Here is a 21,595-nt window from a genome sequence, read left to right on the forward strand (position 1 = left end):
TTCTACTTTCTGGATCTTCTGCTCTGCATTCAGGCTTTTCAGCTTCTCCTGATGTTTTGTCTCGTTGTTCCGTCTTAGATTCAATTCCTTAATTACAGCCACATTAACTCCACATATAAGACACACGTGTTTACCGGCAGTGTCAGTAAACATTTACTCAGAATCCCATCGGTTTTGAAAGGCGCTGTTTTCAGAATCCACTTTTCTCTTGGTCATTGTGAGAAGCTACAAAATAACTTCAGTAGGGTTAATAACTACAATAGGGTTAAATACATCAACAGAAGCTCGACTTGATTGACGCTGGAATGTTCCCAGGTAGTCTAGCGTTTGGTAAGGCAGCTGAAGCGCTGCATTATGGGATCTTTAGTTTGCGTTATAAGGGCTTCATATCGCCTGGACATTAATAACAATAATAATAGCTCTTTATAAAATCATCTCGTGGGCCAGATGTTAATGTACATCGGGCCAGATGTGCCTTGAGTTTGACACATGTAACCTAGAGGATATAATGCAAAGACATTGCACACTTGCTAACAAGCTAGGTACACAGTATCTTTCACCTGCAGAGAATACACCAGATTCCTGAATCAGCATGAAAGATAAATCTGAGGGCTGTCCATCATATGACTTTGTATCTATTTTTCACAGATACACTACAAGAAATACACACACACAAAAAAAAAATATATATATATATATATATATATATATATATATATATATATATATATATATATATATATATATATATTGGGGAGAGATGACTAGCGAGGACTATTGGAGATATAGTGCAGGAAAAAGAAGAGCTCTATTTTTATACTGTGCACTGCCAGGAATCATGTTGGTTTTGGATTCTTTTTTGTTCGTTTTTTGTCTTCTTGACAACTCCTTCGCTCTGCCATGCCAAATAATTTGATTGCTGATTGCAGTCAGAGAGACTGGAAAACTGGGGTGGAAATCATTTAGTTGACAAACTTATAATTATAAGGAATAAACTTATACATTGTTTTACTACCAACCTTTTCTGCTTTGGGACAATGTCCATTGTTAAATGTTCTACATCAATAAAAATGAATATAATAGAATAAAATTGAATTGAATTGAATGTACTGTGTGCGGTAAGTTTCAGAAAAAGATTCTGTTCAGGACTTTTTCTCCAAAAAGGGTTCTCCTGAGAACCCTATAGGGAAATGCTCTCTTGAGAAAAACTTCCCCAAGAAGAAAAAAAAAAAACAAAGCACTTTATGAAATGTAGCACTCAGGAAAGTACACACAGAATCTGTGAATAAGGTGAGCAGGTGGACAACCTCTTCAAAATGCTGCAGAAGTACTTTTCGTTTTAAGTGGGGACTTGTAGTATGGTGTGAGTCTAATTGTAAATGTGTATCCATGTGCATGAGTTAGAACATGTGTATATACAGAACAGTATTTAACACTGTACACACATTTAATTGCCGGATGTGTGCATCATGTGCTTGATTTCAGTAAAACTTTCTTTATTATACCTGAGTAAAGAAAGGATATCGTATATAAACATTTGTTGCGTTGAAGGTTTTAATTTTGCCCCTTTTATATTTATTTATATATTTGTTAAAAATGGCCAAACAGAAATGTGAGCTGCATTAATCGCTCGTTAATAAAATTAGTGCCGGGAAAATTAATTTGTGGTAATTTTATTTTATTTTTTTACATACATTTTGACAGACCTAATATACATATATACACACACACACACACACACACATACACACACACATACACACACACACACACACACACACACACACACACAGTATATGCATTACATTAATTTACTGCAGTAATGCCAGTAGAAGGGCCTATTCGTGTGTGTGTGTGTGTGTGCGTGCGTGCGTGCGTGTGTTTGGGTGCGTGCGGCTGCCACCCTGTTTATGCTGACAATGAAGTTAAAGGGAGGCCCTGAGTGAGTGATACAGACACAGTGCTCCCTCCAGCCTGGAGAGCCACAGAGGGCCCTTTGTGCTCCTTCAGCCATCAGTGGCCATCCATCACATTCTAACCTGACACATTTGAACTCAACTGCACAGCCTGTTAATCCTGCCAGGCCTGGAAGCTTGGGTTACAACAACGAGAGGCAAGTGGTGCCCACAGGATGGGTATGAAGGTGTTGCTTAGCCCTTATTTTCTGATGTCAAAACAACCTTTATTTTTCTTTTCTTTTTTCACTAAATAAAATGGTATCATTTTTCAAACAAATGTTTTAATCAAGATTATTTTCTTTTTTCTTTATCCATTGTACACACACACCTGTCAACCTATGAAATAATTGTGTGTGTACTAGGTATTTTAGGATACTTTTCCCATCAGTGAAAACAACACGAGGTAGTTTATAATTATTTCACCTTTTTAACATTAATAAGCAGATATTTTACTGTCATCTCAACTACACAAGTGAAACTACAATTTTTTTCTTTTTGCAGATGTTGATTTTTTTGAAGTTGGTATTCCTTTCTTCTTTTCTTCTTTTCACCCTTCCTCTTTTCCTCTTTCCTTCCTTCTTGCTAAAACAAAGTTGATTATCTTAAAGCATATTATAACAAAAGAGAACAGAATAAGTCTATTTATCATGATAAAGAGTTCAGTAGGATGAAAACATGAAAAATAGAGAAAGGGTAAAAAAAAAAAGATGGGGTAAATTTGTTTATAGGTCTCAAATCAAAACTATGTCAAAAACATTGGCACAAATATTCAGTATAACTACACAATTGCGAATGTGAATCTGCGTTTGTATAAACAAGAAACTAATAAGGAGTAACTGACATTTTGGACACAATATGGATTAAGCCATTTTTGCTAACGCCAAAGCTTTTCAGCTAGCTTTCCACTGAAATTGGATTTCATGCTTAATTTTTCATCAAATGGGCGTTCACATTTGTAGTAGTCAAAAGTTATATTACTAAAAGTATCATTTGCCCTGTCTAATTAGTGGACTGAAACTGACTGATGTACAATAATTACATAACAAACGTATAATGTGAACTTATTGTAAGTACGTTCTAAACAGGAAGTTAAGGAATTAAACATGAAATCACAAAGCAGTTTCTAAATCAAGAATAAAACATCTAGACAAACTCTGATTCAAGACACAGGACAGAAAGCGTACATACAATGACAAAGCTGAATTGTGGAAAAATCCCCTTCGACATGTATTTTAAATGTGTCACATAGCTGCTGCTGCATCCGTAGCCATAAATAAGTCAGTGTGCTTCATTAAGAGCCAAATAAAAGCTAAATAGAATTAGCATTTGGGCAATGAGTCTCCGCCCACACATATGCACACAAGGGATTTCAATTCATTTCTTTATGTAAAGCACTTTTAACAATGGATATTGTCTCAAAGCAGCTTTACGCAGATAATGTGGTAAGAAAAAATGAAAAAGATTGTTCTTTATAAGTGAAAGTTTGTTCCTAATGAGCAAGCTGGTGGTGACTGTGTCGAGGAAAAACTCCTTTTTTCCAGGGAAGAGTTCCAATCCCTGAAAATGCTAACTCTCTAAATGAGGTCAGGGACGTTAAAGGGCTGATTCATTGTTTAGTACCAGTGCTAAATACAATTATGTCTAGATATTTATGATATTATTGTCTCTCAGGACACATTGTTTAATATAATCCTAAAAAGATTTCCACATTAGATCTTTGTTTATATTACAACGCATTCTATATGACAAAGGTTTTAGGGGACAATTCCTTGTTATCTTTTTTAGGATAATCAAAAGAACAACTAAAAGATCCTCATATAACACATTTTCAAATCCTCAGAAACTTAAGAAGAACCTATTTGGAGATGTCAGCTAATTAAAGTAGTCACTCTGAATTGCCTGTTCAAATCTCCTGTGATTTGTTTAGATTTCTTTGGCACCGAGATCATGTTTCACAGACTTTTCAACAGTGCCCTGCCGCCATTCCTTAAACAAAAAATGGACCCCAAAAACATCCCTGAAAGACATAGGGGCGACGGACAGAGATGCAAAGTGTAGATGTGTGGCAATAGCTTAACATGGGGTCAGGTTTCTCAGGGCCCTGGCTATATTTAACTTAGTGATCTAACACCAGGCAGAGGGTTTAAATGCCACCCCTGCAGTTGGTGTGGAGCAGTTGTCGCCCACAGATCTTGTTCGGCACGAGCTTGGGGATACGCACGTGCAGTGCACACACACACACATCACACAGGACTTAGTACGTGAAAGAGCAAGTGGGGGAAGAAGAGAGCAAGCCAGTGGAGTGCACACTTTTACAGCCTTAAGTCAGCCTAGATGGAGCTTTTCGAGACCAACCCGTACTTCTTCCCTGAGCAGCGATTTTACGAAGGTGGTGAGAACTTCTTCCCTTCTAGGCTTACAGGGGGATTTGATCAAGGTGGATACCAGGACCGGAACTCAATGGTGGGGCTGTGCGGGGATGGAAGGCTGCTTTCTGGCACTGTAGGACTAGAAGACAAGCCATCTCCATCCTCCACACTCTCTCTGTCACTCTCGCCTAATCAGGAGCAAGAGCACTGCCCGGGTCAGTGCCTGCCATGGGCATGCAAGGTGTGTAAGCGCAAGTCGGTAAGCATGGACCGGCGCCGGGCAGCCACGATGCGGGAGAAGCGCAGGCTCAAAAAGGTGAACGAGGCATTCGAGGCTCTCAAGCGCAGCACACTGACCAACCCGAACCAGAGGCTACCCAAAGTGGAGATCCTCAGAAGTGCTATCCAGTACATTGAGAGGCTACAGGCACTTGTCAGTTCGCTCAATCAGCAGGAGCATGAGCAGGCTGGCCTGCATTACAGGGCCTCGGCTGGTCAGAGGGTAAGTTCTATCAGATAGGAAAGTACATTTTGGGCAAAGAAATGGCAGGAGTGTGGTAGCTTAACCACTGTCATGTCAATTAAAGGTCTTGGCTACTGGTTATATTATTGTAGACTATGTACAATGTAAAGGATACCTGATCTGCGTACAATAAAAAAAAAAATTGGTGTTTTACAGGTACATTATACCCATGATCAGACTTACTTACATTAGATAATTGTACAATTTCGCAGGCATATTTGCTCCGGGCTAAACCTAAAAAACAACTGTTCCCCTTTGAGTTATGTCAGTTCAAAGTGAGTGGGTCAGTGTTGTGACTGATGGGCGTTTGTTCATTTGTGTGGAACAGGTGTCCTCCTCCAGTGAACAGGGTTCAGGCAGCACATGCTGTAGTAGCCCGGAGTGGAGCACCGCATCAGACCACTGCACCCCTGCTTACGGCTCCACCCATGAAGGTAAAGACTCGTGGATCTAAACGTCACTTAGTTGTTTTGAAGGCAATACATCGACTTTATCGTGTTACTCATATTAATGAGGAAGTTTCACAGGAACAAAGCTAATCTCACCTCCTGATTCGATTCCACAGATCTGCTGAACGATGATTCGTCAGAGCAAGCCAATCTGAGATCTCTGACGTCAATCGTCAACAGCATCACAGGGACAGACGGAGCGGCGGTTGCTTACTCAGTGGACATCACGAAGTGAACAAGAAAAGGTGTGAAGGAGCATTCTAACAATTCATTTCCTGAAAGCCTATAAATACAGCACTACCTGTTACAGCAAAAGCATGAAATCCCAAACAAATCCATGAAAACCCAAACAAATCCATGAAAAGCCCCCGGGTACAATTTCCAATCAAATTTAGTGGTCCATCGAAAAAATATTTCCAGTTTTGTTGTTGTTTTTTTTTAAGAAGATGTTCAAGCTAGCTAGTCTAGACTGATGTGTTGTCCTTTGAAACTTTCCTCAATTCTTTTTTTTTTTGCATGTGTGTTATGTTATGCCTTCCAAAAACATTAATTTTATGGGGCCAATGTTTTCTGATTGTTTTGACCAATATTTGTCTAATTTAACTAGTTCCATTATGCCATGTAAATACGTTCCAATTTTCTACTGAGTGAATCTGCAAGTTTATTTTATATATTTTTTTGTTTGGAGTAATTTATTTGGACTTTTTAAAAAAAATAATTAAATAAAGATTGTTGTGTATTTGTACCGGTGTTTGGTCATCGAGAATTCTTCATATTTGTTAATAACACACATTCACATACATGTCATGATCCTCATATCAGAAAACATAGTTACATAGTTAAATATTTATTTCACATATATATTGTACATATATATGCATATAGATTTACAGTCAAAGAAAGAAAAAAAGACCTACAGAACATAATCTCCTTCTAAAAAAAAAAAAGTCAAGAAGAATTTTCACTTTAATAGACTTCAACCACATGTCTCATGTGGAATCTCATATAACTACTGTATACATATTTCTGTACACAAAAAGACTATTTACAGACACTGAAACCTACGCACATGCAGACAGAGTGAAATATGAAAAAGAGAAAGATAGAAAGTGAATTAGAGATAGATAGAGTGATATAAATAGAGAGCAAGAGGCAAAAAAAGATTGGTTAGATAATATGAAGAGAAATAGATAGTAAGGAATGATAGGGAATTGGAAGGGGGGGTGAGAAGAGAATACATAGGAGAGAAAGACAAAAGAGGGTAAAGAGTAATAGAGAAGCAGAAAAGAGTGAGCGGAAGAGAGAGATTGAGAGAGAGAGATAGAGAAAGAGATTAAGAAAGAGAGAGAGCGAGATAGAGAGAGAGAGAGAGAGAGAGAGAGAGAGGAGAGACAGAGAAAGAGAGATTGAGAAAGAGAGAGAGAAAGAGAGAGAGAGAGAGAGAGAGAGAGAGAGAGAGAGAGAGAGAGCAAGCACTGCACCTGTCTCACATTTCACATTACTGTCATGAACTAGAGGAATGGCAGGATGATAAATGCTACCAACAATCACAAGAGGACACAGTGCAAAAGCAGATGGCTTCAGTTACTGTCAGTTCAAAACTTTACTCACGTCAATTATCTGCTGGATTATAAAGATGTCATCATCTAGACGACAAGGACACTAGGGATTGGTCCAGGTCAAGATTTAACAATTCAAAATGTCAAATAAGTTACTGAGAGTGTATGAGCTGGTCAAACAACAGACAGATAAAGAGAGAAGGGGAGGGAGGGGGGGCAAAAAGATACAAAAATACATTTGGGCCTTGAATCTGAGATGATTCAGCAATTCTGTGAATTGTATTTGATCAGGCACGCTTGGCAGATACAGAGATTTCCCCCCAAAATTATAATAATAAAAAGAAGAGCAGCACACCACAGGGTTTCAAGTTTAAGTGTTCAGCTGATGGACTCCTCAGCTGCGTATAGAGAGACAGAGACGATGAGAGAGAATAAGAACGGGGGAGACATAAAGGATGTACGATAGAAGAACGATTGTCAGGTTTGTGGCATGCATGCCCCAACATGTCCCTCTCCTGCCAATAGTGTTCCAAACAGGGAAATCGATATTCTAGCTTTTCATACACACATCTTGATATATTTATATATACTCGCTATCAAGTGGGAATTTGGATTGGGTGACGTCTCTGTATGCTAGTTTTCGAAGTAAACAGGCAAAAATGGCTTGATTCATTACTTGGCATAAAATATCACACTAAAATACATATACATACAGTATACTTACAGACATATACAGAAATTAGCAAAAATAGCTGCCTCAGTGGCACATGTCTTGAAATAGAATCACTGTTTTGTTTTTTTTTTGTTTCTAAAAATAAATAATATAAATAAATAAGATTTGACAAAACAAACAAAAAACACTAATAGGATGTTATGCACTCGTAACGTTTTAACAGATTGATTAATTGGTTCACGCATATATACGGAAAAAAGATTTTGCTCCTCAAATTAGTTAAGACTCTTGAATTTGGAAGGTTCTGTGTGACAGTTATGTAAATTGCTGCGCTCTATTTTTGTGCCCCACGAATGCAATGATGCTTTTATTTTATTTTTGCTTGTCAGCTAGGCATGCATTGATATCACTACAGGTACTGGGAATTTGTCTGATACAATACTTATTTGAAGAATAAAAAAGAATGAATGGTGCTTTACACGTGTCACATTGGCTTTTTAAAGCACAGTGAATTTCTTTCTTCACATATACCAGTGATGTTTGGAAGCTGGGGTCAGACCCCCAAACTTTGGATAAGTAGCCTTTATTCTTACTTGTGAAATACGAATACAAATACCGAATGCCATGTTACATGTGACATGACATGTACATACTGTTACACTGATAGCCAGAAGACCTGGAAAGACTGAACTGTACTCGGTGGGAATATCAAGAAGTAGAAATACACCCTTTTATTCTTACAAGTAAACTGCTAAAACATCTTGAAAATGAATACTGTACATTTACTGCATTTGGCAGAACCATACAACCAAACTGTTAAATCTTGCTCAAGAGCTCAGCAGCGGCAGTTCAGTGGTTGTGGGATTTAAACTTTTGACCTTCCGATTCAGGGTCCAATGCCTTAACTACTGAGCTACAACCTCCTACATGCTTTAAGATACTTTAGGAGAGGACAACAAGTGTCTGGAGATTAAAAAAAGGAAAAAGATCTTAGGCAGTAAAATGTACAAACCAAGCAGAGTAGGTTGAAGTGCATTTATTCATGAACCTGTGCCCTCACCATGGCCACTATACAGTATAAACTGAGTTAAACAAAGTTAAATAATATACTCTATATTATCCATGCTTTCATAATTTTTTTTATATATTTTTTTTAGAATTAACATTTATGGCATTTTGGCCAAAAATCTTTATACAGAGCAATTGCAATTATCTCATTCAGACAACTGAGCAGTTAAGGGCTCTGCTCAAGTGCCCAGCAGTAGCAGGTTAGTGGTAATGAGATTTGAATTCACAGCCTTCTGATCAGAAGTCCAACATCTTAATCACTGAGTTGTTCTCCTTGAAATTGGTTTTGCGTACTCAGCCTGGTACAGACGCATGCCTTATTTAATCGCTAATTTTGGTGTGAAATATTATTCATACATATGCTAATAAAATTTAAAGCAAAGTCAGACAGAACCTTCTAATCACAAGGTCTTAAACTGAGGTCTCAAGTATGTACCAAGTATATGAAGACATGGATGGCTATTGCTTTCAGTGCTGCCCTGCTAGCATAAAACATCCAGCTAGGCACATCACTGTCTAATATGAAGGGTTGCATTATCTTAACATCTTGGAAGTGTTTCTTTCTGTCTTTTTTTTTTTTTTTGGAATGAACTGACATGTAGATGTGCACTGTTCGTGTGATCGCAAACAATCTTCCTCACCACGGATGCTACTCATATATAAAGCCCTTTTCACTAACCTGGGATCAGCAGCCCCCACCCCTTTTTATGGAGATCCCAGTAGTCTTGATTGTTTTATAACCCAAACTGGTCCCAGATAAGCAAAAATGAGCAGCGTAGTCCAAAACTGACACTGTCCAATACAGTAGCTACAAGTTGAACACTGGTCAAAAGAGTTTCAAACAAACAGAAACAGTCACAACTGAGACACATTGTCAGTATTCATATCATATTGATATAATCTTTTCCATATACAATTCCAATATATATATGTTATTTATTTGCATTTTTTTCAATATATGTATTTATAAAAAACAATTACAATCAATTTTATATACAGACACACTGATTAATACCTTGCATAACCAGAGAGAGGGGGAAGCCTAATAAGTTGCCATCAACACAACCTGGGGGGAATAGACTAAAAGTGACAGACTAGGGTCAAGTACACCAGCTGAAAATGACCATCACAATGACTAAATAACTTGTGGCTACTAGAAAGTGACTCACACGACGATATATCTCATCTAAAGAGCAGCTACGCAAAAGATGCGTTCGAAAGTTCAAATTTCAGCTTTTTATTAAATTTTTTTTGTTCTGTATCATATCATCCCCCACCTACCCCCTTCCCATTTTTTCCCATTGCACGTTGTCCATGAAAAGCACTGGTTTTTCATTTGGCCGGAGGACGTCTCCTCCCGAATTTGGCATATCACTCTCGAAAGGCCGCGAGCGTGTGTCCATACAGGTAGTGAGAATGCACTGGTATGACAAAACAGAAATACAGGTATCAGTAAACAGAATTAAGACTGCAGATATTTTAGCATGAAAACAGGTTAGCATGAGTTTCTTTGAAAAGAGTGCTAGGGTCAGTCGTGTACAGCATGTTTCATTTTTAAAGGAAGTGTTTTTCATTCTGGTTCTTTTAAAAAAAAAATGTGCTTTCACACTGAATGAAATGTTTTATGTTGGATTTTCTGAATCACACTGCTTGAAAGGAAAATGCGCATTGTCTTTATGGATGGACAAATGATCAATTCTTTAGCTCGGCAATGACTAGGCAAGTAAAATTAATAATATAGCAGGCAAGTTAGCTAGTTAAGTGCATCAAAGCAGACCTTTGGAAAGGAACCTACTAAATAGGAATTCTCAAGAAGTGGTAGACTATGTAGTCATCATCTTTGTCCTCCCCAGCTATGTTTTGGATGTAGATTTGTTTTTGTAATCTCAACATAAAACCATTTCAGCTACTGTATAAACTGTGTTGTTCCAGATATTTGAATCTGGCCAGTGTCTAGCATGAGGCTAGTGTGTGTTTTCTCTTCATATGTTTAAATATTGTGCTATCAGGAGATTGAAATAGCTTAGAGCTCCACTTTATTTTCGCTTGGCTTCATCAATGTCTCCACACATCACAACACAAGGAAGGCACATTAGGAAGTAGGGATTTTATTTTTATTTTTCTGTCTCCAACTGTTTCCATCTACCTTTCTATTGATCTATGCTGCATTGACACTGTTTGCCATTATTTTTCTGGAAAAAAAATGAAATGCTGTCGGACAGGTGTATCGAAAGCAAGAAAATCACTCAAACCAGGATTGGGAACCTGTGATCTAGGTTGTCGAAGGTCAAACCTTTAACTTTCCCCTTCAGAAAAACCTCTAAGGCGTAAACCACTCATTTTTGGGGGTAATCCAGGCATAAGTCATCCCTGACAGGAGCAAACATGAATGTGGTAAAGCTTTCCAGAGCTGCTTACCTGATACAATGAGTGTTGTTAGTAAAGCAGAGTTAGCAAGAGTAAGTCCTGATGGTAGAGGGGTCAAGTCTTTGAGGGGCTTGTGGTCCAGCTATAAATCCACAGTGACAGGAAGAATACAGCATGCAAGGAGAGGGCAAAAAAAAAAAAAAAAGCAGCCTTATGAATGGATTTAGCGTTAGTACTTTCACTTTGAATCTCAAATAAATAGAAAAAACAGGTGATAAGATTAGCTCAATGCATGCTAGTTCACAATTCTAGAGTGATTAGCCAAGCAATATATCTTAAGCCAGGCAAATTCTCAGGCACATCAGTATATACACTGGTTCATTGTTTGATGTTTTGGGCAGGAATACATGTTATTTGCAATGCTAGCATTTGTGGGATGAATTGTAAGCCAGTGAGAAAGCTGAACTTGTTTACCACCAGAGCCTTGTTTTTACCTTCAGGCTGCAGATGTTTCTTAGGATTGACAGTCATGGAGGAGGGAATGGACATGGTGGAGAGACGGAAGCCAGCAGGTAATGTCTCAATAGAGCCGGGCATCATGCCCAGGCCTTGGCCATCCCGTGGTCTGAACCTTTTTCTCCATGATGGAGACCTCCGAAAAGATTTATCATCGCTCTGTTAAAAAAGAAATGATGCACATGGATACACACAACATCACATGATAGTGATCGAGATCTACCTCATTTCAGATGCAGACTAGCCAGTTTAATCACAGGCTAGTGAACTTAGATATAATGCTCATACCTCCTCCAGACGTCTGTCAGTCCCCAATGCCAAAAGATTGTTAAATTCTCGTTCAAGAAGCTGCCTGGCCTGAGATCAGGTACAGATACAAATGATTAGAAATACAATATAGAATTCTTAAACCATATTAAACTATGCATTAATATTAGTCAATGTTAGTTTTGCAGAGTATCATAAAATGCTTTAACCCTTTTACTGTAGAATGTAAAGAATGAATGCAATATTAAAAGGCTAAGTGAATATTTTGGCATTTTTTTTAAATATAATATCTATACAGTGCTTATGCAGATAATACTTTATAGATACAGAGCTGTAGCAAGGACCTTACATTTCTCAGTCAGTACAACTGATTCTATAAAACGCAGATAGAAAAACAACTGTCACGCAAAGATGACTCAGGCAGATGCAAATTCAGTTAGGCAGCTTTAATGAGTTTAGACAAATCCAAAATGTGTATCTGAAAGAACTATATACAAGACAAAAACAGGATGAAAGTATATGAGGCAAAAAAAAAGTAATTCAATGAATGTTTTTTAACAGATGTACTGTATGTGTAACTGGAAACAGAGGGTTGGTTAGTTGGTTTTTCGGTTGGAGGGCACTAAGGGTACAAGAGTACCAAGAGACAAGGATACCACACAACTTTAAACAACACAATTAATCATAATGGAGGTTAGAAAGAAGTCAATAGTTCCTTAGTTGCAGCATAATCAGAAAGTTACTTCTGATTATGCAATAGAGATATTATCATGTTCTCTGAAACCCGAGATTAGTAATCATGCAAAAGTTTTATGGACAAGCCAAGAAAAGCTTTTGCCATTCATTCAAAAAGGGCAGCGAGCTTTGACGTCTTAGCAAGAGAAAATATCTTAAACATTTTATATTAGTTAAAATAGATATCCATGTGAGAGCTTGTGCAGACCACCTATACATGCTTTTGTTCAGATGCTTGTTGTCAATACGAGAAACCACTAATCTCATGTCAATGATAATATTTGGGTAATACAAGCGGCGAGATCCTTGTCACCTGTGTGTTCTGCATGGGAATTTGCAGGATGAGGGCCAGGCTGCTGAAATCGAACGTCTCATCCAAGGCAATGAGGGCACCATGTACGCCACTTTCCGGAAGGTTATTGCTGAACTCCTTTAGCCCAATGGTCTGCACCCAGTTCATCACGTGCTCATTTGTCCACACCAGAGCATCTGTGGAGGGCCAGATTAAATACTTTGGTAAATCTGTATGTCTATTTTTGTTAGGGTCTTTAGTTCTTACAAACAACAATATAAGTGTGTCCCTAGAGAGATAGAATGGCATTTTACTACACATTCTGGTGGTCTATAAAGTTCCAACCTTTGCTAAAAAGCTGAATGAACTCATCGACATGATTTTATATTGTGCAGTGATTAGTGTGGTACATGATAACTTTATAGCACAGTGCCTGGTCAGGAATAAACAGAATGAACCCGTAGTATCGTTGTGCAATTATGCCAACAGATGCATATTCCCGGTGATCTTTCTACACAGCTGGCCAGTCAACTTTAAAGGACAGCACACGTGTGTGCCCGAGTACATTTACCAAATCTGCACGCGTGTGAGTGAGCCTTGTGTGTGTTGCTAGCGAGGCACATGAAAGGCTGCAGCAGCTGGATCAAGTTCATGTGTCACGCTCAAGTTCAACAAGGCACAGGGCTTTTAAACCGATTTGACGCTGAGTTTCAGCTGTTGGCTTTTCCACATGACACTACCACTAGATGATGCTGTTTGTCAGGAAGATTGATTTCTTGACAAATAGGAAAAAGCCTGTTCATAAAACTGCAAAAGAACCAGCAAAAATATCTACATGCTGGAGTCCCTGCTTACACTCACATTATTTTCACACTTGACTATCATAATCTGTGTTATCCCTTTCCATATCCCCATCTGTCTCTTGAGCTACACTTAAGATATCAGTGATCCTATTTCCTACTGCTCTCTACTGTCTGATTCATCTTGATGACCTACTTCTTGTCAGCTTGCTAGCTAAGGATGGTCATTGTGGAAAATATCCATTGTTTAAAAGGGGTACAAAATAAAACTAATAAATAAATAAAGAAAAAAAATCTAATTTATTTCAATTTAAATTCACCTTTGAGTTCATGGTGACAATCTTCTCTCCTTCGATCGAGCTCCTTCCTGTCATAGTTGAGCCTCTTTAGGCACATGATGCCATACTGTAAACTTGCTCTGTTTTAATGAACAAAAAACAAAATTAATAGCTGTAGTTGATTTCAATTATGTGCTCCAAATCTATAGTATATTCCATGAATAAGTGTAAATTCCATAAATATGTTTTTTTAATGTTTTTTTTTTGGTTTATTCCACTAGAGGGAAACATCATAGAACATTCACAACCCATTTTCAGACTGGAATTGCAGCAGAAAGACCTACCTATGGAAGCTGTCCACCATTTTTAAGTGTGTGCGCAAGTCCTTCTTGGTGAGGTGGTCCAGCATGCGAGCATCCACCAGACACTCCATGAAGTAGCTGCGATACTGAGGGAGGCCCAAACTAGGCAGCCACTCATTTCCTATCCATTCGTGGTTCATATCTCCATATGCCAGGGTCTGATGTTAAAAAATTAAACAACAATCTTGTGAAGTTTGAACATTTTGAAATCTCACTAAAAAGGATTTGTAGATTTTTATGTCATTTACATAAAAAAAAACACATTTGCTTCCTTATATCAAACTTAAATACTAATTGTTGTCAGAATTCTAGAGTACAGTCCAAACACTGATTTAATTTTTTAGCCACAACCCCACTTTTTTAAGTGCAACCACTGTAAAACCTTTTTTTTGTCTGAATACATTTCAAAATTGGCAACATATATTTGCTGAACACACCACAGATTCATGTGGCATGTTGAATTTAATGACTGGAGGCGCTGCATGGCATTCATAGTTAATGATCTGCTGTGGCATCAGTTCGAAAGAGATACACTTCCCTCTCTCTTTCTCTGTCGGTCAGTCTGTCTCACCTGTGCCCAGCTCCCTTCCTCGTTCTCCTGTCAGCCAAACCCCGGAGTGACAGCATGTTAATGCACAGCAGAGAGCGAGTCAGTCCATTTTCAAGCAGAGTTTAATTAGTACAGTCTTGAAAAAGACAGGAATTGTGCCAGAAGCAGACAACAATTTACAAGACAAGCCACATGAACAGATGACACATTTAGCGTTATCCTTAGGGTTTAAAGGACAACGTTATAAAAGCTGATTGCATGCTGCAGATGTGTGTGATGTGACAAAAGGTTTACATTAGTTAAAAACACTACAAAGATAAAACTATTGGGACACCTGACTTCTAGCCATATGTGGTTCTTCAGCAAAATGAATGGCAACACAATGTCTTTGGGTCAAGTAGTATTGAGGTTTCCCTTCACTTTAACTAGGAGACCCAAACCTGTTCCAGTATGACAATGCCCCTGTGCCAGCTTCATGAAGATACGCTTTACATGGGTTGGAGTGGAAGATCTTAAATGGCCTCCTATAGAACTCTGACCTCAACCCAATCCAACACCTTTGGGATGAATTGGAATGCTGACTGCACCTCATGACATAATGTAGGTGTTTTAGGTTCTCTGCATCATTACTATTATTATTACTAATATTATTATTATTATTATAGATTCTTTTTTTTATTCAAGCCAAATGAAAGTACCGAAGGTGAAAGCCTGCTTAGATGTATTATAATTTACATGGCAGTAGGAATTAGTCTTTTATGTGGGCGTTCTATAACACTGAATATGAATAAAGTCTTTTTTTAACAAAGGAAATGTTAACACTGAGAAATTGCTGTGGTACAGTATATAATAAAAATCAAACACATAAGGAAGTGTAATTATTGGAAAATAATCTTAGGTTGATAGTTCAGCACACAGCCCTGTTATTTTATTACTGTACAGCAGCATGCCCAGTCATGTTTTGTTCCTTATTTAATTACATGATGTATTTTTTTACTAACTATATTGAACATCAGCTATCTCACCAAACATCTAAACAAGATCTGAACTGCAGATTCAACTCAAACTTTGATTCTTATGCACACAGCACTGCTAAAAACAAAACTATACTATGCAAAACACAAACAGCTGGTTTTCAGAAACAGATTAAGTGTATTATTATTTTAATTTTTTTACAATAAACCATTTTTAAACTATAGCTGATTCTCCACGTTATTATAAAACTTAACCTTTGTCTGAAAAACCAGTATGAAGGATATGCAAAGGAAGCCTTTTTGCAGGTTTTGGGGTTTTGGGGTGGTGTTAAGCGGGCAGTAGGGAGAAAAGGAAATGTAGCATATGCTTGGCACTGCAGGGGGCAGAGGTGTGACCCAGATGGACTAACTGCTTTGGTGGAGGTTGCCAGGTTCTCCATCTCCTCATGAGTCACCCAGACATTTCCGGAGGACTGCACAGAAAGAAAAGAAAAGAAAAGAAAAGAGAGAGAGTGAATCAAGAATCAATGTAAACAAAAGCAAATTTGTGACCTACAGATTGTACGTTTGTCATTTCTTAAACACTTTCAACATCTTTAATTGTTTCCTTTCATTCATCCATTTGGTTATATATTATCTGGAGTCACAGTGTGAGATGGAAATACACACTGTATGGAAAAATAAGTCCCCTGATTGTATTTTCACTAGTTTTTATTTAAATGAAACCAACTGACAAGTAAGGGAAACAATTAGACAGTTTAAAGCCTTAGTGTGAATCTTCTTGCATATTAGGAACATTAGCATAATTGAGCAGTTTAATTCGAGACTCTGCAGTGGTTTTTGTGCAGGTCTAAGCCTAACACAAGAGAATAATTGGGATAATGCATTCCTGCCTAGCAAAAAGTGTGAGGATTATGTGATTAGATTCACAGATTATCCGGTGACGTGGAAAATCTACCTGCAGTACAACCATGGCCACGGTGAGTAAATTTACCAAATAATAAATGTTCAATAAAAAATGTATTGTAGAACTTCACATGATATCACGAGTTAAAAAAACCCACATACAAACAGATATTGTTCATGTTTGTGCATAAGAGATGCTCTGAAATTCTATGTTCTGATAATCAAGATGGTGGATATAATATGGAGAATATGCATGGTGGATTAGCTGACTGAATCCGATGCAGTGGGCTTTGAATCACAAGCTAAAAAAAAGCAATCACATCTGAGGTCTTGCACATGTAGGATTAGGATCAGTTAGGATTGTATAAATATTTTACCATGCTCATGAAATAAAAAAAACATATTGCTGATCATGCCTGAGTGTGAGCCAGTTTTGTCCATTTGCTGTTTTCCAAAACCAGAAATAAACACACGTGGGTGGAGCAGCAGGGGTCGGATGATTTCTATTCTAGAGGTTTGATATTTTGCCAGAGCACTGATATATCTAAACCTACTTTGGTCCACATTCTTTGTTAACATTATGGCCCACTCCTAGCTCAGTTATAGGTTATACTTCCACAATTGTTTAATAGTGCTATTTCATATTTTCTGGTTCCTATTCGATTACAACAGAATGCTAGTATTAGCATTGATTGATTAGTGCAGGGGTCTTCAAAGTTTTTTAGGTGAAGGACCACTTAGGCGAAGGGGCAGATACAAAATGTGTCAAACACAGCCATTAATATTAACACAAACCAACTATATTATCTTAGATATATATGTTAAGATAATTAAAACTATGTTGTTGACGCATCATTATCTGTATATTTTCATATACTCTTAAGTCTTTTAAAAGGATTTATGCGTCATAACAAACATATTTTGCTTTTGAAATCACAATTTATTAAGATGTTCATAGTTATATTTTTAATTAGAGATTTATACAAAAAAATATTTAATCTTTGATGCTTTTTCCCATGTTTAGTTATTTTTTAAACCAAAAATTATTTTTGATTCCACATTAATTATCGGACCCCCTGCAGTACCGCTGCGAACCTCCTAGGGGTCGCGGATCCCCGGTTGAAGACCCATGTATAAGTGTAATCAAGTCACAACTGCTGAACTTGGTCTTGAACTATAGTACCCATATTTATTCATATTTATGGTTAATTAGCGATTGTATATAATCTCATCTGTCACGTGTTCATGTTTAGGTTATGGTTTCTCTTTCACTTTGTATTGTGTTTTCTTTTGTATTACCCGTTTATGAATCCAACCTTTGCTTCATTACATTTGCATTTTGGGTATTAGATTTTAATAAAATAAAAACCATAAACTGAATTTTATTCTATAGTACAATTTTCTTCTATAACACTTAGATCATTTTCCCCTTTCACAAAAAAGTTATGTTTTCATGAGTTTTAATCTTTTTTTACACATGACGAAAATAGATGAAAATGTTGCTGACATAAATGTAACATATGGAATCCTAACTGACAAACAATACATAAAATAATCCTCTATCCAAGACCCTCGAATGGTCCCGTATGACTACACACTCGTGTCATAAATGATGAAAATAAATAAAAAATTAAAAAATCCCCTAATCATGTGGATAAACCACATACCTGGCAACACTGCTTAGACATTTAAAAAGCTGCTTTGGGACAATGTCCATTGTTAAAAGCTCCACACAATTAAAAATTTAATTCAAATTCAATTAAACATGGCTAGTGGAGAGAATTGTAGTCGTATAATAACATTTAAACAGACTAAAACAATGTACACAATAAAAATGTTCTCAGTTTAATTGATTTTTCTCTGCAGCTTCTATAGTGAGACTTAAAACACAATCTTAATGCAGTTAAAGATGAAGCAAGTGTAGTGTAATATAGTTTCTGTTTGAGTACAAGATTATCACTAACAGATAATAATCTGTTGGTAATCCAGTGGTTACTAGTTTGAGTAATTAAGGCATCAGTAGGTCATGAGTTTAAACCCCAGCACTGTCAAGCTGCCACTGTTGGGTCCTTGAGCAAGGTGTTTCACTCTCATTTGCTTGGGTGTAAGTTGCTTTAACTTAAAGAGTCACTTTATATCTGATTGGCATTTCATTATGGAAGACACACGTTAGGTGTATTAGGAGTATTAAACATATTGATCTCAGTTGTGATACTGTATGTAACACAGAATTGGTTTTTGGAGTAAAGGGTGATTCTCTTACGGTGCGTGAGGTGAGTGGTGCTGAGGGACTGGTGAGTGATACCATCTCCTGGATGGCCAGCCTGAGCTTGAGCCTGTGCAGTGGGTTGCTTATGCCGATCTCCCTCTGGATCTCTGTATCGGACAGCGCGGACATGATGGCACCACTCTTCACATTGGCACGGCAAGCCGCTACATACCACGCTGGCATGCCAACCCACAGCTGGAAAAGAAAGAAATACATCATTGTCAAAGCCACCACCGTCATCTTGTCTTCGTCAAGTGTTTTCATCATTTCTGTCATTCCTACTCAGTGTGATCAGTGTAATTATAATCACTATAATGGCTGCATGGTGCGAGTATGTGTGTGCATGAGATCCTCTACCTCAAGCCAAGAGACCACCGTTGGGCCGTCCCACTGGGCAAACGGAAGGCCTTTTCTCCGTGCACCTTCCAAAAGCTCGTGTCTGACAGACAAGGGAAGAAAACAACGTTTTTTTGGAAAATATTTTGTTTAGAACTTTAATATGAAAGACCAAATTTTGGATTTGGCTTGACTTCTCTAGGTGTGATATCGAAAGATTTTATTACTAACAATTTCTTTACCTCATCATTAATAAAAAGCTATTAAAAGCATTTGCACGTACTATATTTATAATGAGGCACACTTTAATTTATGTGGTGATTTTATTTTCTTACTAAAATCCTATTATTCTTTTGTAGGTTCAACGTTTTTTTTTTTCTGATAGTCCATTAATAACACTGGAATGTGATGATTCTTACTTGGGTTGCCAGATCATGTCATACAATTCAGAAATCCTAAATGCTAAGCATTGTAATCAAATAACTTTTTTGGTAAATCTAATTTAATTCAGAGTGTGATATGGCTTGTTCTTGATTAGAATGGAAATTGAAGCAGTGGTTGGAAGAGAAATTGGCAATCCTGCAAAATGCCAATGTGGCAACATTCATTTCTACCTCCTCAAAATTAACCATTAAAATTTTGCTTCTGATTGATCAGAATGATTTCATTCATTTCTGTATTCATTGTTTAAAAGTTAACAGTTTGTAGTAATCCTGAGCACTAAAGTTTGCCATAGCGCTTATGTTTCTTTTTTTGGCATCACTGTGGCATTGCATGGGAATATGCTGGGGTGTTTTGGCTGCCTGTTCCACCAAATTCTTGCATTTGGTTTCATTTAAGCACTTGTTGTGAAGGCATAACTAAATAATGTTAAGGCAATCTGACTATCTAAGCTATCATTTGTTGTTAGTACACACTAAATCACAATCATATATACATGAATGGAAACGGAGATGGGTTTGATGTTGACAGACATGAAATAGGAAAGAATAGCTACTTCTTCTTCATCCTGCGGTCTCTCTCAGCCTGCTTGCCCAGGGTCATAGTATCTCCAATGTTCATCTCAAAATCTGCAATTCAGTGACAAAGCTACAGTGTTTTAAATCTAACATAGTTAGAGACAATGTTATACATTCCCCAAGATTTATCAGCCAAACTGTTGCAGAGAGACTGCTAACCTGGTATTACAGGAGGGGTCATTTGGCCATCTTTGATCATTGGTTGGGGCTTATCCTTCTTGCCAAACAAGCGACCAAAGGAGGACTTGATTCCCTTCTTTTTGTTGCCGCTGAAGAGAAAAAAAGAATAAAGATGACGTATTTCACTAGCTGAGGGACATCTTTCAGAGGTGCTTTCTAGGTTTATCCTTAGGCAATATGTCTTAGAGCTACTCTCTGTTGACTCTGAGGGGGAAAAAAAGCAAGGACACAAGAATCACTGCCAAATATATTTGCGAGTTTATGAATAAAACATCATTCTAGTAAGGAATGAAAAACAAAGTGGATTTCGTTGTAGGAAAATAACCAATCGCTGAGTGCTTAAATATTTTCAACAACTTTTAAGTCTCATTATTCTTATACTTAGGAACACATGGACGCAATTATTCAAAAATAAGTATCTTAAAGATTTTTTTTAATTAATGTGTTGTTAAGACATGTATGTAAATCTTTGCAGAAGAATAAATTATCTGAAAAAAGCTTAAAAGTAGTGTATTATTGGCAGCATGGTATACTTGTATATTTATCACTTTTAAAAGGCTTAAGAAGTCACTGAAACTACATGTGTTGCATAGACTAAAGCAGAAATATAGTTAGCACTAATTAGGAGCTAAAAAGCACTAGACAAGTTTTGAATAAATCAATATGTGGCATATGTTCTTCCAATGGTTTAAAACTAATTGGCCAGTGTTCAGTATATTGTCCAAAACGAAGCTGAAAAAACAACAACAACAAAAAAAAAAACATTTGTCAGATGAAGAAATCGATATAGAGCATTAAACGAAGGTGAATTAGACTTGCAAATAAATGCATTGAATCAGATATCAATAAAAGCATATGAGATATGTATTACCTAAAGATTTCAGAAATCACTTCATGCAACCTGGAAACTAAATGTATACCACATTGCCAATTATGTCCTAAAAAGATGTCAATTTATTTTATTAATTTATGCTCATTAGTTTGCATAACAAAGCCATTTGATTATCTATCACAACTAATAATGCGCTGATTCGTCATTTTAACAAACCCTTTAATTATAACTAAAAGAAATTGCTAATGTATAACATCTAATATCTTAAAGTGACTTTTGTCCATTTTGGACTTATTTAAACAAAAAACAAGAT

At 37.2% G+C, this 21,595-nt stretch overlaps 2 protein-coding genes across 6 annotated transcripts in view; one reads left to right on the forward strand and one right to left on the reverse strand.

The window, feature by feature from the left end:
• Window positions 1-1,743: 1,743 nt before the first annotated feature.
• Window positions 1,744-5,981, forward strand: myog (myogenin). The gene is made up of 3 exons (XM_046874477.1): window positions 1,744-4,829; window positions 5,179-5,284; window positions 5,416-5,981. Exons 1-3 carry the CDS (start codon window positions 4,293-4,295, stop codon window positions 5,532-5,534), a joined length of 762 nt encoding a protein of 253 aa, XP_046730433.1. The 5' UTR covers window positions 1,744-4,292; the 3' UTR covers window positions 5,535-5,981.
• Window positions 5,982-9,521: 3,540 nt separating this feature from the next.
• ppfia4 (PTPRF interacting protein alpha 4) overlaps window positions 9,522-21,595 on the reverse strand; it is a 120,826-nt gene continuing 108,752 nt past the window's right edge. For 4 of the 5 annotated variants that reach the window (XM_046875262.1, XM_046875261.1, XM_046875264.1 and 1 more), the window contains exons 18-30: window positions 20,430-20,539; window positions 20,249-20,321; window positions 19,273-19,354; window positions 18,910-19,110; window positions 16,151-16,213; window positions 14,788-14,814; window positions 14,199-14,374; window positions 13,897-13,994; window positions 12,798-12,973; window positions 11,771-11,839; window positions 11,461-11,641; window positions 11,018-11,108; window positions 9,522-10,020 (exon numbers count right to left, since the gene is read on the reverse strand). In XM_046875262.1, the coding sequence (XP_046731218.1) occupies window positions 11,050-11,108; window positions 11,461-11,641; window positions 11,771-11,839; window positions 12,798-12,973; window positions 13,897-13,994; window positions 14,199-14,374; window positions 14,788-14,814; window positions 16,151-16,213; window positions 18,910-19,110; window positions 19,273-19,354; window positions 20,249-20,321; window positions 20,430-20,539 (1,315 nt within the window). In that variant the 3' untranslated portion in view covers window positions 9,522-10,020; window positions 11,018-11,049. The remainder of the gene's footprint in view (window positions 10,021-11,017; window positions 11,109-11,460; window positions 11,642-11,770; window positions 11,840-12,797; window positions 12,974-13,896; window positions 13,995-14,198; window positions 14,375-14,787; window positions 14,815-16,150; window positions 16,214-18,909; window positions 19,111-19,272; window positions 19,355-20,248; window positions 20,322-20,429; window positions 20,540-21,595) is intronic. The other variant, XM_046875260.1, reaches the window with a different exon arrangement.

Source organism: Silurus meridionalis, chromosome 19 (genome assembly GCF_014805685.1).
Source record: "Silurus meridionalis isolate SWU-2019-XX chromosome 19, ASM1480568v1, whole genome shotgun sequence".
Taxonomy (NCBI): Eukaryota; Metazoa; Chordata; class Actinopteri; order Siluriformes; family Siluridae; genus Silurus; species Silurus meridionalis.